The sequence below is a fragment of the Schistocerca serialis genome, chromosome 3 (genome assembly GCF_023864345.2).
Source record: "Schistocerca serialis cubense isolate TAMUIC-IGC-003099 chromosome 3, iqSchSeri2.2, whole genome shotgun sequence".
Classification (NCBI taxonomy): domain Eukaryota; kingdom Metazoa; phylum Arthropoda; class Insecta; order Orthoptera; family Acrididae; genus Schistocerca; species Schistocerca serialis.
Window position 1 is genome coordinate 877,034,011 of NC_064640.1, and position 23,548 is coordinate 877,057,558.

Here is a 23,548-nt window from a genome sequence, read left to right on the forward strand (position 1 = left end):
TCCAAAACAACTGTCAGAAAGAGCAAAGGAGGCTCTCAACGATGTCCACAACTGGTCATTAAAAAATAAAATAACCCTGAATGTAAACAAAACTAACTATATTAACTTCCAATTGAACAAAAAACACAATACTACTAGAATAAAAGTTAATAATAATGAATTAGAATGTGTAACAAGTACCAAATTCTTAGGGATGGATGTTGAGAGCCAACTGAAATGGATAAACCATGTCAATATTTTGGCAAAGAAATTATCCACAGCATGCTATGCTCTTAGAATCCTTGCACCAGTATGCAATAATACCTGTCTTAAAATAACATATTATGGATATCTACACTCAGTCCTCAGCTATGGGATCATGATTTGGGGAATATACAAACAAACTGTGTTCAAAGTACAAAAAAGAGCCATAAGGACAATAACAAACAGCAACAACAGAGCCCACTGTCTAGAATTATTTAGAAAGCTAGGCATTCTAACTGTTTCTTGTGAGTATATCTTTCAGAACATAATGTTCATTAAGAAAAATCTCAACATGTATAACACAAACAGCCTAATACATGACCATGAAACAAGATCTTGTCACCACCTCCATCTAGGTAGAAAGAACAAGGCAAAGACACAAAAAGGTATATTTTATAATGGGATAAAACTGTATAACAAATCACCACAGGAAATTAAAGAAATAAATGAGCACCTCACTTTCAGACAAAAGCTTAAAACCTTCTTAGTAAGTAAAAGTTGTTATACTGTAAAAGAATATTTAACATAGATGTAGATTATTAGCAACATATGACATTATCACCAAAATATGATGTAATTATAAATGTGTGCATGACTAGTTATAAAAACCACACCAAATATGAGAAAGCTGTTTCACTGTAAATGTAAATGTGTGCTCTTGTATTATAAACTGATGACATCCTCACAATATATATTGTTCCACAGATGAATAAATAAAAAAATAAAAAAATAAATGAAATTAAAACCACAGTGAAAATCCCGTGAAGTCTTATGAGACATGTTGCAGTATCAGTGGTATGCCCATCAATCACATCACACCCCACTTTTCAGTTATGAGTGCTCAGTGAACTTGTAAAGATACCTAGATAATAGTGTCTCCTGTCAAGTATGAAGTCTTGCTGGGGAGTTTCACCTGATTTTAGGCAGCCCATATAATATAATTGTTATGTGTTTCCTTCTTCATGACAATTTTCGGCCACATACTGCTGGTGCAACTGAGCTGCTCCTATAGTGTTTTCAACTGGAAGTGTTTGATCACCCAGCACACAGCCCAGACTTGGATCCCTGTGGTTTTCCTCTCTTCACTCATGTGAATCGCTGGCTATGAGGACAGCATTTTGGCACAGACCAGTGTAAAGAATACATAGAAATCACAGGTGGCTGGCTTCTATGACAAGGGTACTGAAAAGTTGGTATCATGCTACAACAAATGTCTAAGTGGGAGTGGTGACTATGTAGAGAAGTAGCTAGAAGGTGTAACTACATTTTGCAAATGAAACATTTTTGATTTTCATTGTGGTTTCCATTTCATAAACTATCAGAAGTTGAAAAAAAAGTAGTCCTCAAACAATATTATTGTGTCAATAATACTGAGCAAGTGGGAGCTACTTAAGAAGCATTTTATGCCTCCTGGCTAAAGACAGACATATTTAAGACAGTGTTGACCAATGAGAAAACTATGAGTATTATCGATCATGATTTTATTGGAGAGATGATGGTAGCCAAACATAAAAAGGACATCAAGGTAGTAAAGGGAGTATTTGTGCTTGAAAAAAAATTCTTAGCAGACCAACTAAGAACATTTAGTACAAATATGAAAAATGAGGGACAACTGTGGTTAAATATAAGTCTGCATGCTTTTGCGGCCTTTGCCATTGAAACTAGAGTCTTCCAAGTTATAAGGCTACACTATGTTCCTCTTCAACTCTTCTTCTTTGATATTCAGCATTTCAGTCACACTGCTGGGATCTTCTTTATGAATCTTCATGTGTCCAATAGTTGGCTGAAAACTGATGAAAACTAGTGTGTGTTCACTTATAAAAGGAAGTCTTTTCTCCATTTGTTCCACAGAAGCGTAGTTACTTGGTAAAATTATTGAGTCTACTGGTTTTAGTGTCTACAATTTTCGGCCACATACTGCTGGTGCAGACTACCAGGCAGAGTCTTTAGTTGTATCTGAGTTAGTACCTTCAGCTTAGTTCCATGTGATGCACCAGTGGTAGGTAAACTGGGCTTACTAGATAGAGTGAGCCATCACAACCAATGTCAACCTCTGGCAAGTGGCTTTTAAGTATCATGCAGCCCACTAACCTACCACTTGCTGTCTATGAAGCTACTGATCATGCATAATAACAGAAAAAGTATAATGACCCAGCATTATTATCTTAGATTACACCTTCAGAATTCTCTCTTGGTACTATGGATTTGGTTCATGACAACTTTTGCTTGTTTCTGGTTTATAGTTCTTCCATCAATTTATGTCATCACTCTACTTGCTAAATGGGCTACCTCACTCTGGCATCTTGTGCTAGTCTTCACCACTTCAGCTTGTGACTTACACAGCTTTGCTGTTCTACACAAATGTTTGAGCCATCTCAAACAATGGGCCTTAAGTAATGTAGCATCTATGCCTTATTGTGGATGACACATTTATGATACGGCTGCACAGTAAAAAAGAGCTACAAAGATCCCACATTTTTTTAAATGACACTCATCCCAAAATCAACTTCACCTTTGAGATAAGAGTGAGGTCGGTATCCGATTCCTTGATGTGTCTGTCTATACAAAACTCAAAAATACTCTGAGGCACATGACATATAGATAGCTTACCAATGCAAATGCACTGATGGTCAACAACTATGATAGTTTTTCCATTTAGAGGATCTTCAAATAAAGTAGTATTGCTTATGTAAACAAGCAGAACAAGAACTTTCTAATCAATCTGTTAGGTTACCATTTGTTACAAGAGTTACTGACTACGTAAGGATAATTCTTTTGAAAAAAATTTATAAATACAACATTTTTAGTCAGTACAAAATAAGACTTTTTCTTACCTACAATGGAGGCACCTGATCACCTCCCCTCTGAAAGAGAATTGACATGTTGCTGAAGCAACTGTGTATAGGCAAAACTGGCAGAGCAATAAGAAACAAATTAAAGAGAATGAATTCTATACACATTTAAAACAAATTGTGGTTCTACTTTTGCAAAATACCAATGAGAGCTGCAACCGGTGTCTAGATTTTAATAATGTATGACTGCTTGCCAAAGAATATAACATTTATGTCAGCAGACTCAGAGATACAGCTGAGATCAGCAAGAATGAAAGCAATATGAATGGAGATGTTGGCTTAAGCTTCATGGATTCCTGTCATCAGGGAAGGAGTTGCACAGCCATAGTGTGCAACAAATAACAAACAGTTGCCAGAAAGCCATCTTGGTAGCATGACAAAAATATTTTGGTACCTATACCTGTTCTCCTTTACTACATGTTATCACAACCTATCCAATGATAATGGCTTACTAATAGTAGCTCTCTGAGACAAGTGTAGAAAAACACCCTTTTATAAGTGAACACAATGCTGGTTTTTGTCAGTGGTCAACCAGATGTTGAACACCTGAAGATTCCTGAAAAGACCCCAGCAGGGGGGTCAAAATGTCAGATACTGAAGAAGTTCTAAAAGGAACATGATGTAGAATAATGACCCAGAGGACTTCAACTATAGTTAAAGCTCAAAGATTCATAAACTGTGGCCTAAAAATATATGTAACAAGCAAAGTAATAAAAGGTGCTAAAGAGTCTCCTTGCCTTAAAGCTACAGGAAGGCGCACGAAATGTGTTACAAATTGTTTCTTTCACAATTTACGACGCACATTAGATATCCCGCTGGAATATCTACAGCAGTACCAGCAGAGCTTGGAAAAACAAATGAGTTATGAAATGACGTGTAATTCATGATACTGCCGCTAGGAGACTAGTAAGCAGCAATGGCTGACAATGGAAGACTGACGACACAGCAACGATAGGCAATTGTGTTACTTTTTCCTGAAATGAAAAGCCTTGTTGTGACTCAGAGGCGTTTTCAACAACAGTTTAACACACGAAGGGTCCCTTGCAAGAAGACCATCCACAGGTTGTACAATAAATCTGTGCAGGAAGGAACAGTATTGGAAGTGAAGTGACCTCGGCCTAAGCCTGTTTGTTCGCCGGAGAATATTGAAGCAGTTCGAGTTGCTGTACAGAAAAATCCCGAGAAATCGTGTAGAAAGGCAGCAGTGCAACTGGGAATATCCAGACGCTCCGTTCAATGCATTCTTAAAAGTGACCTCCATATGTACCCATACAAGATGACCTGTGCACAGAAGCTCACTGAAGAACACAAGCAGCAGAGACTACTGTTTGCTCAGTGGGCGGAGGATAGGGAAGAAACTCTCAACAACGTTTGGTTTTCAGACAAGGCGCATTTTGATTTAGACAGTGTGGTTAACAAACAAAATGTATGCTTTTGGGCCACTGAAAACCCACGAGTGCCTCATGAATGACAACATTATGCTCCGAGGATTACAGTGTGGGCAGCAATTTCCAGTCACGGACTTATTGGACCCTTTTTCTTTGAAGAAACTGTGAACAGTGAGCGTTATTTGAGAATGCTTCACAATAGCTTCATTCCACAGCTTCTTGCTACTGCCTTGGCCTTCAACACACAGTGGTTCATGCAAGATGGAGCAAGGCAACATACTGCAAACACTGTGTTGGAGTTTTTACACCAACATTTCAACATGAGGATCATTTCACTCAGGTTTCCAGGTCGCTTCAATGACAGACAAAATTGGCGCCCCAATAGTCCAGACCTCAATCCATGTGACTTTTTTCTTTGAGGGTACCTAAAGGAAAAAATTGTCCCAAAACATCCACATGATTTAATGGATCTCAGAAGACTTATTCTTCAAGCTTGCAGTGAAATTACGGAAGACATGTGCTGTAGGGTAATCATTAACTTCAGTGTTCGTTTGAAGGAAGTTAGGAAACGAAATGGTGGACATATTGAGCATGTGATGAGTTAGAACAAATCTTCATGGATGGCTCTTCATTGTAGTATATGTTCCTTTCAGATTGTATTGACAATAAAGTTCATATTCAAAAACAAAATAGTAACACATTTCCTGTGCCACCCCGTACATTCTGAGAATGTAGCAAAGATAAAGACACCTACAAATGAGAATGTAGTGATACTGATAGAGGAAAGCTAATGGCAATTCATGCAACTGCAAGGGAAGCTAAGCGTGAATCCCATAACTTCCACAGTCAGATCCTGATGAAAGATCTATATGAAAAGACTAAGAAGTTCTGCTTCTACATAACATAACTGAATGGACTGAAACATTCCATTCAATAACTTATGGATCAGTCTAGTGTTGAACTGAAGATGTGAGGTGTAAAGATGAAATATTAAGTTACACATTTAAATATCATTCACACATAAGCACACCTTCATACCAATGTGTGACAGACTCTCATGCATGCATGTACACAGTATTAGAGTTTTAATATAGTATTATTAAGAACATCTCTCTCTCTCTCTCTCTCTCTCTCTCTCTCTCTCTCTCTCTCTGTGTGTGTGTGTGTGTGTGTGTGTGTGTGTGTGTGTGTGTGTGTGTGTGTGTGTGTGTGTGAGAGAGAGAGAGAGAGAGAGAGAGAGAGTTTTTACTTACCACCAACCATATGCTTCATTGCACTTTGAGCTTCAGCCAGCGTTGCATATTCAACATATGCAGACCCCGTACCACAGCCTGGATGCAGTTTATCCATTGGAAATTCTACATTTTTTACATTTCCAAATGCCTCAAATATTTCAAAGATATGCTCCCTTGTCACATTCCTTGACAGCTGCCCTATTTGCAGTGTTGTGGGTTTTGGAGTGGATGAGTGCTCTCTACAGTTATGCCTTCCTGGTGACCTGCAATGGCATGTTATCTTAAATAGGTAATCAGAAATTGCAAATGACTTGATTTGCTTTCAGAGTTAAAGATCAACAAAATACCATATTTCATGAAATCATTTTCAAATTTTCTAAAATTTTTCAAAAACCGGTAATGACTCAATATAAGCGCCAACTTGGAATGGATAAAAAAATGACAGTATAAGTCCATGATAATTTTCTAAGGTAAGGAGAAGGAAAATGACAAAGGTGAAAGGAATAAGAAAAGAACACATAATGAAAATGGAGGGACTTTGTGGTTTCACTATTCAGTCAGCAACAAGGTAATATAAGGTTCGGATTTCACTACAGTATTATACTGCATTTGAGGCACACACTTAGATCTCCTGCTTCCATTTCTTTACATGCCTAAGTCTTCCATAATATCATTAGTAATAGAATGATCTTAATACAGACCTCAGAAGCCAGAGACAGTGTTCAAGTATGTGTGAGTTGTTGTGTGAATGTGTGTGTGTTTTCTACTTCATGAGAAAGCCTTAAAGCCAAAAGTTCAAATGTATAGCAGTCTTTTTGTTGTGCCTTTCTTTGACTCAGTGTCTCCTATTTATAATATGTAACAATCTATCCTTTTTATAATGATCTCATTATTCATTATTCCATCCTGGATTTTCCATTGTTTCACTCATAATTTAATAAAGAATGAGAACATCCAAATTTGTGATAAAAATGACAAACATCAAATAAAGTGAGACACACAACTGACAAAACACGTGGGTAGAAGAAAAACATTTGCATTTTGCAGAAAGCAAATTTATATATATAGTGTGACAAAAAAGGTGAAGCTACCAGAAGACAATATTAGAGTTGCAGGTCTCTGTGACAGATGGAATGGCCACCAGAGTGCATTACTGTTATTTGTGTTTAGTATCATTACCAAGTTTGGTGGTGTATACAAAGGGCATTGACAGTGTCAGATGTTGGCTGAGCGATCATTGCAAAAGACGTGGTGATGCTGTGTACTTGTGTGAGACTTGAATGTTTAAGGTGCCTCATTATAGCTGACTGGTCAAATTGTGCAATATCCAGATTTGTGGAGCATTTGGTTGTTACAGTGACCTGACGGTGGACTGCATGAGAATGTGAGGGGAGACATTCTCATTGTCAAGGTTCTGGCCGAGTATGTATGAGCACTAAAAAGGGGGATCACCATATCTTGTACCAAGATATCCTTCACACCTGCAACTGCCATCTGAAAACCAGTAATGGACTCCCTAAACCATTCCCTGTCATCCTCCACCACTGTTCAGAAACTACAGCAGCCAAACTATGAAATTAATATCCTGTGCATAGACTCCCATTAACACTTCAACACAAACTGCTGCCTCTGGAGTGGTGTTGTGGCCAGGAAGCATGAACTACTGATGAATAGCACTGCATTGTGTTCAGCAATGAATTGCAGTTCTGTGCTACCCTGAATGGATGGCATGCATGGCAGCAGCTTGGAGAGAAGTCCCATTGTTCCTATGTTTTGGACAGGCACAGCAATGTTAATTCTGGAGTCATGATGTGGGGAGTCTTTGGGATGTAACTTCAGGTTAGTGTGGGTAGTGATTTAGGGGACTCTGATGGCACAACTGTATGTGACAGACATCCTGTGTTCTCATATCTAACCTCTTACGTGACAGTATTGTACTGCCATTTTTCAACAACAGGACAATGCTTCTTGACACATGGCATATATCTCTATGGGCTGTCTGCTGATGCTGAGGTATTCTCATGGTCAGCAAGGTCCCCAGATCTGCTCCTGATAGAACTTGAGTTAGACCAGCTCAGACATCAACTCAGTATCAGTGCCAGTATCCTGGATATCAATGATTAGTTACAACCGTTGTGGTTAGCTTGCCTCAGGAGAGGATACAATGGCTTTATGATACCCTCCAAACCCAAATCAGTGCTTACATCCATGTTAGAGATGGTGCAACATCATATTGGTATGTGGGCTTGTACTGCCAAGTTCTGAATAATCTGGACCGATTGTGTAATGCTGAAGTAACATCACATACACTCTCAACCCATGAAGTTTCATTTCTTTCTTCCTCCTCTTCTGGGTGGTTCACTTTTTTGTCAGGCAGTGAATAGAAGAAAATTTCAAATATAGACAAAAATAACGAAATCTGAAAATGAAAATCAAAGTCTGTTTTACTTTCATTTACAGAAGAGAAACATGACTGAATATAAACACATACATCCATGCACTGACTCACAGTCTGAGGAAAATCCTCAGAGTCATTCCATGTTTCCTGACGGTCTGGCCAATTTGTTTGGCAGTATGACTGACTGACTGACAAACTCTCACACACACACACACACACACACACACACACACACACACACACACACACACACACACACACACACACACTGAAAAACAGAATGGAGGGAGTGAGGGGTGGTGTGGAATGTGTATGTATTCAAAGACAATAGCAGGACAGGATACAGTAATGATAGAAGGAAGGCAGAGCAGAAAAGTGTAGAAGAAAGATGGAGGACATGGAATAACAGTAAGAATGAAGGAAAGGTTAAAATGTGTGAGTTAAGTTGGGTTAAAAAAGTAACTGTCAGAGTCTGAGGTGGGCCTAGGGGCAGGAAAGTGGAATGAGTGGGAGCAGGATAGAAAATGAAGCAACTGTCAGTGCCATGGCCTCTATAATAACCCCAATTCTTTTGGTCTCTCTACCATCAAATATTACCTCTCCCACTGTTTGACTTACGCCAAACCCACAATCTCCTCCCAAATAACCGTGACTGGCTACATTGTCAATTGCAAGTACTTTATTCATGATATCACTTATCATTCAATTCATAAAATGATCATATGCCAGCCTATCCAATGGATAATTTGAGTACCCTTTCTAGTTACCCAGTACATTACACCTGTCATGTGGATGAATAATACTGATTCGGTCTCCGTAATCTGGACCCAAGGCAAGGACACACTGCTCTCATTCGTTCAGATCCTTGACGTCTTCTTGCCCTTGTGTTTCACTTGTAATCTTGGAAAACACCTCTATGATGGCTCCACAAGTTCATCCATTCACATCTGACGTGCCTAACATCAGAATATATCCACTGCAACATTTGCCAGCGAACTGACATCAGAAAAATTACTCACATATAGCATGGCCATCCATGGACGCCACGTTTGCAATTATAAGTAGTCCCTCTCCTAACACACTGAAAGTCTTGGTAAGACCTTTGCAGAGTGAAACTTCTCTTCCACTCAAATGAATCTTTAATTCCCCTCCCCCCCCCCCCCCCCCAAATCCATATTTAGCAGTCCTACCACTTTACAGGACACAAACTGAACCACTGAATACAGATTGCCACTGGAAAAACTGAATAACATTTTCTACCGCGGTTTTGACTACATCTTATTGTACCCTGAAATGGAGAATATCCACTCCCATTATCCCCTGTTACCACCCACTTTTCTTAATTAATCAAATGGGAACTCTCCTCATAAACATAACTTCCATTCCCATAATCATCATCAGTGGCAGCTGCTGTGTAGGAGCACAAGAGCACGTGAACACCCTCGCTTTTGATACCTTGTGGATTTATTGGTTATTTTCCTCTGAATGCTGTTAAACATAACATATATGCAGTAATCTGAAATATACTGCACTTAAATCTACCATTCTATGCTACATTGCTACTCAACTACACTCTGTGAAACTTGGCATCAGGGTCACAAACACAATTTCAGTTGTGCACAATTTAAGGAAATTTAACGCATGCTCAACTGGCATGACGTAATTGCCTTATGGATCAAATATAGACAGATTTGGTAAACAACATGCACTGTTCATGGTGTGTGCAGTGAGGCCTTACCCCTCAACTACAAATTTATGTCAATGCCATTACGTGGTACCACACTGTGGCTGGTGTTTATCATAATTCATTTGGCAATTGACATAAATCCTGTTAGGTGGTAGCACACTCCTTAGATATGACAATTCACTCACTATACAGTAAAATTAGATCTGATATTAGTATATGTTATAGTTATACTGACAGAAAAACCTAGTTTGTGGGGTGCTGAATGAGTTATATTACACTAAGTTTTGGATTTTATAATACAGTAATCCTTTCATATTCCTAACAGGAGAGTGCGCCAATTTAGTGGATTTCTTTTATCTGTAGTCAGGTGACCATCTTGGTAGACATTACTACATTAATTTAATCATTTCCACAAAAAGGCAGTTTGTTTCTCAAGTTGATTGTTTAATGGGTGGGTGACAGTAAAAACACAAAACAGTGAATCAGATTCTGTGTGCAGTGTCAAGATGAAATTTGTTGATTCTATTTTACATGCTAGCAGAAAATTAAATTACCAGAAAAAGTTAGCTGCAAAGGAACTGGAACCTACCAGTCCACTGTTGATTGAGAAAGTGACAAAATCAAATAAGTGTGACTACAAGCAAACACTTAACAAAGAAGTGTACAATAAGTTTAAGACATTGTGTGGGTGCAATGTAAGAAATGGAATGTATCGTTTTCCATGTCTGATTTTCAGCTTGGAAGTTAATTTGTGGGCTGATAGGAATCTTGCACGTTTGTCTGAAAAAATAAAAAAAGTACAAAAAGTCCCACTTCATCTACATCTACATGGCTACTCTGCAAATCATACTTCAGTGCATGGCAGAGTGTTCATCAAACCACTTTCACACCAATTCTCTATCATTCCACTCTAGAACAGCATGCAGCAAAAAAAAACACCTATATCATTCTGTGTGAGTTCTGATTCCCATTACTGTGTTATGATGATTGTTTCTTCCTATGTAGGGCAGCATCAGCAAAATATTTTTGTATTCCAAGGAGAAAGTTGGTGACTGAAATTTGTTGAGACAATTCTGCCACAACGAGAAAAGCCTCTGTTTTAATGATGTCCACCCCAAATCCTGTATCATGTCTGTGACACTCTCTTCCCTATTTTTGCATAATACAAAACATGCTGACTTTCTTTGAACCTTCTTAATGTACTCTGTTAATCCTCCCGGTAGCTCAGTGGTCAGCGTGACAAACTGTCAATCCTAAGGGCCCGGGTTCGATTCCCGGCTGGGTTGGAGATTTTCTCTGTTCAGGGACTGGATATTGTGTTGTCATAATCATCATCATTTCATCCCCATTGAAGCGCAAGTCGCCGAAGTGGCGTCAAATCGAAAGCCATGCATCCGGCGAACAGTCTACCCATCGGGAGGCCCTAGTCACATGACATTATTACTATTTAATCCTGTGTCATAAGGGTCCCACGACACATAGCAGTACTCCAAAAGAGAATGGACAAGCATCGTTTAGGCAGTCTCTTTAGAAGATCTATTGCATGTTCTAAGTGTTCTGCCAATAAAACACCATCTTTGGTTCACCTTCCCCACAACATTTTCTATGTGTTCTTTCCAATTTAAGTTGTACATAATTGAAATTCCTAGGTATTTTGCTGAATTTATTGCCTTTAAATTCGATTGATTTATCATGTAATTAAAGTTTAATAGATTCCTTCAAGCAGTCATGTGGCCCAACATGCACTTTCCATTATTGTGGGTCAATTGACAATTTTCACGCTGTACATATGGCTTTTCCAAATGATTTTGCAATCTGTTTTGATCTTTTGATGATTTTACTAGACAATAAATGACAGCATCATCTGCAAACAACCTAAGCTAGCTGCTCAGATTGTCTCCTAAATGATTTATATAGACAGGGAATTTCAGAAGGCCTACGACACTACCCTGGGGAATGCCAGAAATCATTTCCATCAATTATTAAAAACTCTGACCTTACTGACAGGACACAACTGAGAAGATATTCCATAAGCATGCAACATGATTACAAGCTACTTGTGAGGTATGGTGTCAAAAGCATTCTGGAAATCTAGAAATATGGTATCAATTTTAAATCGCTTGTTGACAGCATTCAACGCCTTGTGTAAGTAAAGAGGTTGTAGTGTTTCCTAAAAATGATGTTTACTGAATCCATGTTGACTATGTGTCAATAAACAGTTTTCTTTGAGGTAATTCATAATGTTCGAACACAATATATGTTCAAAAATCCTGCTGCATATCGTCATTAGTGATATGGGACTGTATTGCCTTTCTTGAATATTAGTGTGACCTGTGCAACTTTCTAGTCTTTGGATACAGATCTTTTGTTGAGCAAGCACTTTGATTGTTAAATATGGAGCTATTGTATCAGCATTCTCTGAAAGGGATGCAACAGATACACACTCTGGACCAGAACACAAGCTTTTATTAAGTTATTTAACTTGCTTCACTACTCTGAGGATATCTACTTCTGTATTACTCACTTTATCTTGTTACATGAAGGAATCTCAGAAGATTGTGTTTAGAAACATTGCTCAAGCAGCACTGTCATTGACAGTATTGCCATTGCTATTGCACAGAGAAGGCATTGATTGTGTCTTGCCACTAGTATACCTTGCATGCCACCAGGATCTCTTTGGATTTTCTCTTAGGTTTTTGAGACAAACCTTTGTTGTGGAAACTATTATAAGCATCTCAGACTGAAGTATGCCCAAAATTTCAAGTTTCTGTAAAAGATTGTCAATCTTGGGGATTTTGCATTTCTTTAAATTTGACATGCTTTTTTCATTGTTTGTGCAACAATGTTCTGAGCTTTTTTGTGTACTATATGGGATCAGCACTGTGGTTTGTTAATTTATTTGGTATAAATCTCTCAATTGCAGTCAATACTATTTCTTTGAATTCAAGTCACATCTGATATACACTCACATTGTTAATCTGGAAAAAGTGGAGACTGTTCTCAGGCAGGCATCAACTGTATTTTTATCTGAGTTTTTGAATAGATATATTTTTCATTTGTATTTTGTGGCTTTGGGAGTTATGGTATTCAGTCTCGCTATGACAAACCTAGATTCCCTAATCCCTGTACCCACTTCGATGTTCGTAATTAGCTCAGGATTATTTGTTGTTAAGAGGTCAAGTGTGTTTTCATGACTGTTTACTATTCGAGTGGCCTCATGAAATAATTGCTCTAAACAATTTGTGTTTCGCACATACACAAAAATGCAAACATTGAACATGCTTGGTAAAGTGAACATCAGTACTCTGCTTGACAGTTTATACCATGCAAAGAGCCTGTGAGAGAACGTAATGAGCAAGTGGATAGGAACAGACATATCAGTATCCTCTCCATGTTAATAGACTGCAAAAAATTTTGCAAGGCATTTGAATTAGCTTAATGTGATTACGATGAAAGATAAGATTCAGAAAATCTGTGAGTGTTTCATGGGCTTGTAAAATTAAAAAACTGCTCTGTGTTTAACAGTACATCCAAAACAGTTCGAAATGAACTTCTGCACTATGTGCTAACTGTATGCAAAGAAATACACTACTGGCCTTTAAAATTGCTACACCATGAAGATGACGTGTTACAGATGCGAAATTTAACCGACGGAAGAAGATGCTGTGATATGCAAATGATTAGCTTTTCAGAGCATTCACACAAGGTTGGTGCCGGTGGCGACACCGACAACATGCTGACATGAGGAAAGTTTCTCATACACAAACAGCAGTTGTCCGGTGTTTCCTGGTGAAACGTTGTTGTGATGCCTCATGTAAGGAGGAGAAATGCGTACGATCATGTTTCCGACTTTGATAAAGGTCAGATTGTAGCCTATCACAATTGCGGTTTATTGTGTTGCTGCTCGCGTTGGTTGAGGTCCAATGACTGTTAGCAGAATATGGAATCGGTGGGTTCAGGACGGTAATACGGAACACCGTGCTGGATCCCAACGGCCCCGTATCACTAGCAGTCGAGATGACAGGCATCTTATCCGCATGGGTGTAATGGATCGTGCAGCCATGTCTCGATCCCTGAGTCAACAGATGGGGACATTTGCAAGACAACAACCACCTGCATGAACAGTTCGACGATGTTTGCAGCAGCGGCGGCTATCTGATTTGGTGAAGACTGCCAGTCTCGCTAGTGGGATGAAAGCAGAGCTCACCATCTGCAGCATCGTCGACAAGACTGACTGCAGACTTTTGGTACAGAGCCGAGTGGAGGGTCTGAATCAGAGGCTGAGACAGTTCTGCGACCGTGTGGGCTGCAGATTCCTCCACTTGCGCCATAGGGTGGTGGGGTTTCGGGTTCCGCTGGATAGGTCAGGAGTCCACTACACGCAACAAGCAGCTACACGGGTAGCAGGGGTTGTGTGGCATGGGCTGGGCGGTTTTTTAGGTTAGATGGCCTTCGTCAAATACAGAAACGGCAACTGCCTCAACGGGTGCGGGGGAAAGTCAGGACATGCGGGGACCAAGCAGCAATCGGCATTGTAATTGTAAACTGTTGAAGCTACCGGATCTTCAAGCGCTGATAGAAAGCACCGAAGCTGAAATTGTTATAGGTACAGAAAGCTGGCTGAAGCCAGAGATAAATTCTGCCGAAATTTTTACAAAGGTACAGACGGTGTTTAGAAAGGATAGATTGCATGCAACCGGTGGTGGAGTGTTCGTCGCTGTTAGTAGTAGTTTATCCTGTAGTGAAGTAGAAATGGTTAGTTCCTGCGAATTATTATGGGTGGAGGTTACACTCAACAACCGAGCTAGGTTAATAACTGGCTCCTTTTACCGACCTCCCGACTCAGCAGCATTAGTGGCAGAACAACTGAGAGAAAATTTGGAATACATTTCACATAAATTTTCTCAGCATGTTGTAGTCTTAGATGGAGATTTCAATTTACCAGATATAGACTGGGACACTCAGATGTTTAGGACGGGTGGTAGGGGAAGAGCATCGAGTGACATTATACTGAGTGCACTATCCGAAAATTACCTCGAGCAATTAAACAGAGAACTGACTCGTGGAGATAACATCTTGGACCTACTGATAACAAACAGACCCGAACTTTTCGACTCTGTATGTGCAGAACAGGGAATCAGTGATCATAAGGCCGTTGCAGCATCCCTGAATATGGAAGTTAATAGGAATATAAAAAAAGGGAGGAAGGTTTATCTGTTTAGCAACAGTAATAGAAGGCAAATTTCAGACTACCTAACAGATCAAAACGAAAATTTCTGTTCCGACACTGACAATGTTGAGTGTTTATGGAAAAAGTTCAAGGCAATCGTAAAATGCGTTTTAGACAGGTTCGTGCCGAGTAAAACTGTGAGGGATGGGAAAAACCCACCGTGGTAGAACAACAAAGTTAGGAAACTACTGCGAAAGCAAAGAGAGCTCCACTCGAAGTTTAAACGCAGTCAAAACCTCCCAGACAAACAGAAGCTAAATGATGTCAAAGTTGGCATAAGGAGGGCTACGCGTGAAGCGTTCAGTGAATTTGAAAGTAAAATTCTATGTACCGACTTGACAGAAAATCCTAGGAAGTTCTGGTCTTACGTTAAATCAGTAAGTGGCTCAAAACAGCATATCCAGACACTCCGGGATGATGATGGCATCGAAACAGAGGATGACACCCATAAAGCTGAAATACTAAACACCTTTTTCCAAAGCTGTTTCACAGAGGAAGACCGCACTGCAGTTCCTTCTCTAAATCCTCACACAAACAAAAAAATGGCTGACATCAAAATAAGTGTCCAAGGAATAGAAAGGCAACTGGAATCACTCAACAGAGGAAAGTCCACTGGACCTGAGGGGATACCAATTCGATTCTACACAGAGTACGCGAAAGAACTTGCCCCCCCTTCTAACAGCCATGTACCCCAAGTCTCTAGAGGAACGGAAGGTTCCAAATGATTGGAAAAGAGCACAGGTAGTCCCAGTCTTCAAGAAGGGTCGTCGAGCAGATGCGCAAAACTATAGACCTATATCTCTGACGTTGATCTGTTGTAGAATTTTAGAACATGTTTTTTGCTCGAGTATCATGTCGTTTTTGGAAACCCAGAATCTACTATGTAAGAATCAACATGGATTCTGGAAACAGCGGTCGTGTGAGACCCAACTCACTTTATTTGTTCATGAGACCCAGAAAATATTAGATACAGGCTCCCAGGTAGATGCTATTTTTCTTGACTTCCGGAAGGCATTCGATACAGTTCCGCACTGTCACCTGATAAACAAAGTAAGAGCCTACGGAATATCAGACCAGTTGTGTGGCTGGATTGCAGAGTTTTTAGCAAACAGAACACAGCATGTTGTTATCAATGGAGAGACGTCTACAGACGTTAAAGTAGCCTCTGACGTGCCACAGGGGAGTGTTTTGGGACCATTGCTTTTCACAATATATATAAATGACCTAGTAGATAGTGTCAGAAGCTCCATGCGGCTTTTCGCGGATGATGCTGTAGTATACAGAGAAGTTGCAGCATTAGAAAATTGTAGCGAAATGCAGGAAGATCTGCAGCAGATAGGCACTTGGTGCAGGGAGTGGCAACTGATCCTTAACATAGACAAATGTAATGTATTGCGAATACATAGAAAGAAGGAGCCTTTATTGTATGATTATATGATAGCGGATCAAACACTGGTAGCAGTTACTTCTGTAAAATATCTGGGAGTATGCGTGCGGAATGATTTGAAGTGGAATGATCATATAAAATTAATTGTTGGTAAGGCGGGTACCAGGTTGAGATTCATTGGGAGAGTCCTTAGAAAATGTAGTCCATCAACAAAGGAGGTGGCTTACAAAACACTCGTTCGATCTATACTTGAGTATTGCTCATCAGTGTGGGATCCGTACCAGATCGGGTTGACGGAGGAGATAGAGAAGATCCAAAGAAGAGCGGCGCGTTTCACCACAGGGCTATTTGGTAACCATGATAGCGTTACGGAGATGTTTAACAAACTCAAGTGGCAGACTCTGCAAGAGAGGCGCTCTGCATCGCGGTGTAGCTTGCTCGCCAGGTTTCGAGAGGGTGCGTTTCTAGATGAGGTATCGAATATATTGCTTCCCCCTACTTATACCTCCCGAGAAGATCAAGAATGTAAAATTAGAGAGATTAGAGCGCACACGGAGGCTTTCAGACAGTCGTTCTTCCCACGAACCATACACGACTGGATCAGGAAAGGGAGGTAATGACAGTAGCACATAAAGTGCCCTCCGCCACACACCATTGGGTGGCTTGCGGAGTATAAATGTAGATGTAGATGTAGATGTAGCCTGGACTATCAGCTCGGAGACCATGGCTTCGGTTACCCTTGACACTGTATCACAGACAGGAGCGCCTGCGATGGTGTTTTCAATGACGAACCTGGGTGCATGAATGGCAAAACGTCATTTTTTCGGATGAATCCAGGTTCTGTTTACAACATCATGATGGTCACATCCGTGTTAGGCGACATTGCAGTAAACGCACATTGCAAGCATGGATTCGTCATTGCAATACTGGCGTATCACCCGGCATGATGGTATGGGGTTCCATTGGTTACATGTCTCGGTCACCTCCCGTTCGCATTGACGGCACTTTGAATAGTGGACGTTACATTTCAGATGTGTTACGATCCGTGGCTCTACCCTTCATTCGATCCCTGCGAAACCCTACATTTCAGCAGGATGATGCACAACCGCATGTTGCATGTCCTGTACGGGCCTTTCTGGATACAGAAAATGTTCGACTGCTGCCCTGGCCAACTCATTATCCAGATCTCTCACCAACTGAAAATGTCTGGTCAATGGTGGCCGAGCAACTGGCTCATCACAATACACCAGTCACGACTCTTGATGATCTGTGGTATCGTGTTGAAGCTGCATGGGCAGCTGTACCTGTACATGCCATCCAAGCTCTGTTTGCCTCAATGCCCAGGTGTATCAAGGCCGTTATTATGGCCAGAGGTGGTTGTTCTGGGTACTGATATCTAAGGATCTATGCACGCAAATTGTGTGAAAATGTAATCACATGTCAGTTCTAGTATAATATATTTGTCCAATGAATACTCGTTTATCATCTGCAGTTCTTCTTGGTGTAGCAATTTTAATGGCCAGTAGTGTAATAATGTAAGAAATTTTAAGTATGCATTATTTGGCTATAATTGTGGACAAAACAATGAATGTGTCTACCAGGCAACAACTGGTGACTGTGTATAGATATGAATTTTGTCGTTCTGTTGTGGAGAGATTTTGAGGTTTTTTTAACCCTGATGCACAGAATGCTGAGATGTTATTTAGGATTATACATTATGAATTGCAAAGGCATATGGATTCATAGAATGAAAAGGTGATCTCACAATGCTGTGACAGTGCTGCTGTTATGAGCGGAGGCATTAACAGTGTTCAGGCAAGGATTAAGCAGGTATATCCTGTGGCTTATTATATCCACTGCTATCCTTATCAATTTAATCTTATCCTGCAAAGAGCTGAATCTATAAACAAATCTGTTAGATATTTTTTTCTAAGTTCTCCAGCATTCCAGAGAGAACTTGATGTTACTGTTAAAATTTACTCATAGTTATTGAAGGCACAACTGAGAACAGAACTAGATTAACTCTACAGCAGACAAGACTTGCAACAAGCAGGTGGTGTTGTTGAAATGTTGCAGCTTCTACTAGACAACAACTTGGTTCTACACACATTTCCAGAGTTAAGTGAACTAATGAAAATAATTATAAAAACTCCTTTAACAACAGTTAGACCTGGACATTGTTTCTCAACAATGGGAAGGATAAAAGCCTTCCTTCAAAACACAATGACAGAGAATTGGCTTTCAGTATTGGCAATGCCTGCAATTGAGAAAAAGGTTGTGAATGATAATAAAGACATCAACCATAGAGTGATGAAGATATCTGAGCAACTGAAAAACAGGTACATGGATTTTCTTTACAAATAGGCAGAATCAGTCATGCTGCAGTAGAGTTTTTTCTATTTAACATGTACCTTCACTGCAGTGTAATGTATACGAATATTAACTTTTGTGTGGACTATGTGGAAGAACAAGGCATTTCATAAGAAGAAATTATACCATTTTTCATGCTTCAGAAAATGGGACTTGGTGAGTGATAATACTTTAGAAATATTAATATTTGGCTGACAGAATGGAGAGTAGCAAAAGCTTACACATTACTTCATTCTTACTCTAGACACTACTTAGTTATGTACAAAACAACAAACATTCACAAAAACAATGCTTTCTTTTAGCAGACAAATTATGCATGTTACTGTTATTATTGTTATTGACTGTGGCTGCAGTTGCATAAATTTGTTCATAAGCATAACTGTTACACAGGACATACTGTTTCACACTTTCAAGTTGATCTCAGACTAGTAATTTGTGAATGCCCAAAATGTATACTAATGAGACATGACTGATCCTCACAGACTAAATTTGCATTAGTACCTGTTCTCAACCTGCCTCCAGGCTCTCTCCTGTTATCACCCCAATCCATCATCTTGCAACCACTCCAGGCTCACATTTTAACTATTAGTTTTGTACTGCCTCTTTAGTAGCACTTTATCCCTTTTCACTGTACTTTTTTCCTCAATGTTTCTGCTCGTCTTTCAGTACCTGCCACTTTCTGGTACACACGTATGTGCACCACTCTAACACAATCTTTCCTAATCCATCTCATAATGTGCATCCCTTTTCCAACTAAACACCCTTTTTTCTTGCCATGTCCATATTATACTGTCCAAATACTTACATGTTATACATGGAGTTCAATGTCTTGAATATATTTATAGCCCAAATGGAGTGTTAACATGATGCCCACTGAACCTTACTAAACACAACATGCAGCAAAATGAAGTAGAGGCTAGGAAGACAGGAAACATGACTCCTTATCTCAACACCCTAGAAGAAGGAATGCAGTTATAAGTCTTATGTTGCATTACCAAAGGCAAGAATAGAGAAAAATACACTGTCTAGAATAATACAACTGACTCAAGAATGCTGTTCAGTGCCGGAATGGGAAAAACCAACCAGTTAAAACTGACATTCTGAACAACAAATATTTTTTGGTATTTGCTTGGTCTCAGATATATCAAGTGTCTTTTTTTTATTTTTTACAAAATCAAAATATCAATTATCCATAGCAGCAGCACTAAAATTTTTCGTTTTTAAATAAAATATTTTTTTAAAAATGGAGTAATTTTTATTCATAGAAATTGTATTGTTTTGAAATATTGTCTTGTTATAAAAATGGGAAAAATGCTATTTTAATAACAATGCTAACAGAAATGAGTATGAACCATGTGGCACATGAACCAGTACAGCATTTCTGATACAATAACTTCCTGTTGTTTTGTGACGTGGCTTAAGATATGCTTGTATGTGCAGTGTGCAAGATTTGTCCCCACATGGTCACTGTTGTCATCAGGCATCCACTGAATTTCAGAATGACACCAACTCCAATCTAGATATATCTTTTCTAATTGATGTAGCAATGAGGTACAGTGCTTCTTATGCTTTACAAGATTGAAGATTTGTCTGTCATTTCTATGAAGTAATAAAAGAGGAAGTAAATTATGGTAACAGTATTATATTACAGACTTAACACAACTCAATCATAGTATACAATAAATACAGAAAGTATATGATCCACTGCCTCTATCTACATAATATGCCTATATCTGCTCTTCAATCTCAATTATCACCCTTCAGCACTGACTATTTGAAATGCCCAAACAGTGGTATGATCTCCAATTACAACATGATTTTTGAGCAGTTTCAAAAAATTAGTATCGATACGAGAATACTGGTGATCTTCTTTTTGTAATATTCAATCACTTACCTCTTTTCAAGAAAAACAGTGAATGGTGAATTCTTTTATTTGCCTATTTAAATTAATATTTTGATCCTATGTATGATGAAACTTGGATAGTCAAAATATTTCATTCATTGTTTGACTTCTACATTTATTACAGGAAATAACAGAAACAAAAAAGCGAAAATTGGTTATTTCAGAAACCAATTATTCTGGGCTGTTTTAATGTCAGATTAAACTGGCATGGAAGGAAAAGATATAATCACAAATCTGTTCATGCATTTTCAGATTTGACTCTGCGGGCAGTAACTACGTTGAGTGTAGAGGTGAACAGTGTTAGCAACAGTCATTCGAGGGTATGATCATACCCCACTGATGAATACACACTCCTGTTGAACTACTCCAGCCATTTGAATGGGTTCCCACTTCAGACTGGGGAAGATGAACAAACATATTGATGGATTGCTACACTTGTTGGGTGCAATGTATCACTGGTGAGTCTGCTTTCAGCAGTGCTCTGTAGACCAGGTTCTGGATGTGTGCATAGTGCAGATACATGTCAAGATCGAGGTATTGTGTGAGGCTGGGTGACCACACATCATCCAAGGATGAAATTTGGCCACATGTTGCACCTGTCGTGTCATCAAGGACCACTGGGAGACATTTGCTTGCAGAAAGTGTTGACTAGAGAATGGTATGGTGCTTTGTTGTCTTCAGTGACTATCCCAGGTTCTGTCTGTATGAGAATATGGCTGAGACCAGTTGAGCAGCCTATTCACGAGAGCATTCACCCCCTTCACACAGTCCCACCCCAAGTATCATGGTGTGGTGTGGAGGTCATCACTTACAACTTGCAGTCACATTTGGTGTTTCTGAAGGCTAAAGAAACTGGTGCACACTATACCGCACAGGTTGTTATTACCATGCTATTGCCATTTCTTTGACACAAAAGGGATGTGGGTTGTCAGCAGGAAAACACATGTTCATATACGGCTGCTATTACACAACACACTCTTTGCACTATACAGCAACTGCCCTGGCAAGCAAAATCCCAGATCTCTCACTATCTGAACAAGTGTGGGACATGGTGAAGTGACACGTAACTGATTCTCCAGAGCAAGCAACTACCACTGCCCAATTACAGCAAAAAGTGCCACATGCTCGGAAGAATCTATCACAGGATGCCACTTAGTACCCTTGTGATGGTTTTCATGTGAGAATACATGTCTGCATTGCCACCAGAGGGTCTACTCTGTGTATTGATGTGACAGTTTGGGCATCCTTTACTGTGACATATGTGTTACTTTTGGTCTGAATTTGCTATCAGACATGTCTACAATGATATACTACCTTTCACATCACTTGTCAATAAAGTGACCCTGCCCTTGAGGGCATTTTGGATGATGTTGCATTTTTTCCCGCAGAGTATTAAAGACAACAGAAATGGTAACTATGGTTCAGAACAAGTAAAATCTCAACATAAGAATGTTAAAGAGGAAACAGAGTATAGGACAGGAAGACACATACAAAGAAAGAAAGAAAGAGGAAACTGAAAAGCGAAACATATAGCAATGTTAAGGATTTGTTTGTCATTAGATTCACCAACAAAAGTGTAAATGTATCTATATACAACCACACAAAGCAGATGTGGGATGGATTCGCGGTATAAAAATGCTTTCACTGTATATGGTAGCACATGGTTTTAATTGCGTAACTGCTTACAGATTAGTGCTTACGGCTACAGACTGAGCAATTAGGTGCAGAATGGTGTTCTTAGTCTATCATAGTACCTGATACGTCACTGCACCTTTGTTGCCAGTTCCTTGCAATGTGAAAGAAGTGTGATGTTCTGAAATTACCACACAATCACCATGTAGGGAGAAACAAAAGGTAATTTCATTTTATGAAATCGATTGTGGATCCAGATGGAATAAACCTCATCATGTGTATTGCGTCAACAGAATTGTACCCTCTTCTCTTGCCATATGGCAGGGAGTGCCATCAGTCTGGAAGTGTGGCAGCTGCCCGATGAGATGCTGGGTGGGCGGTAATGGTTGCATGCAAGCCCAAGCAATAGTGGCTGGCAATTCAGCACTCAGGTATGTTGATTTACATCAACTGATGGACATGATTTCCTTTTTAACCTTTAACCTGAGGAATCAATGTAATGACACTCCATTCTATGTGGCCTAGGTAAAGGAGATGCAAAGTCTTGTATAATGGACCCCAGGGGGGGGGGGGGGGGGAATTTCATTGTTGTCAGATCTTTTAAAACAAAAATGGCTCATTTGTTGTGGTGCAAGGTAAGAGAGCAGATGAGATCCACATGCTGGTGTGCAAACTGTGTGTTGGGAGTAAGGAAGTTTCAAAGTGGTGATAACACATGAGCACATGGTGTGTCATATTGGACTTCTGGCATTTGGTGCATATCTGGATCCACAACCAATAGTCTTTTAGCACATCGAGCCTTCATAACATGGATGCATGGAAAACTTAGTCAGTACAAGGATTCAAATACACAATTGCTTAGTGATGGGGTACGTCAATTGGGGAAAAATTGAGTAGTCGCAAATTTTTGCACAGTACTAGGAACAAGGGTCCTGAACAACATACTAAAAATCCTGACTGGTGAGGTGTGAGCATTGGGATGGGAGTGGGTTTCTAGGTCACTTTTTTATGTTTTTCTCAAACAACTCTAAAACTACAGCTTCTAGCAAAAATATTTCCCTATACACAATTAAACTACATTAAATTTCCTATACATTTTTTCTCTAGGCCTAATAGTTTCTGTATTCAGGAAATGTTCTAGCAGTGAAAATTTAATATTTATCTTTAAATGAAGTGAGTCAAAACAAATATCAAATACTGAATGTATGCAAGACATCTGAATG

The 23,548-nt window shown here is 39.4% G+C and overlaps 1 protein-coding gene across 1 annotated transcript in view; it reads right to left on the reverse strand.

The window, feature by feature from the left end:
• The window catches only part of LOC126471292 (RNA-binding protein with serine-rich domain 1-like), an 87,540-nt gene that overhangs the window by 35,287 nt on the left and 28,705 nt on the right, over window positions 1-23,548 (reverse strand). The window contains exon 4 of the mRNA XM_050099411.1: window positions 5,737-5,981. Within this exon, the coding sequence (XP_049955368.1) occupies window positions 5,737-5,981 (245 nt within the window). The remainder of the gene's footprint in view (window positions 1-5,736; window positions 5,982-23,548) is intronic.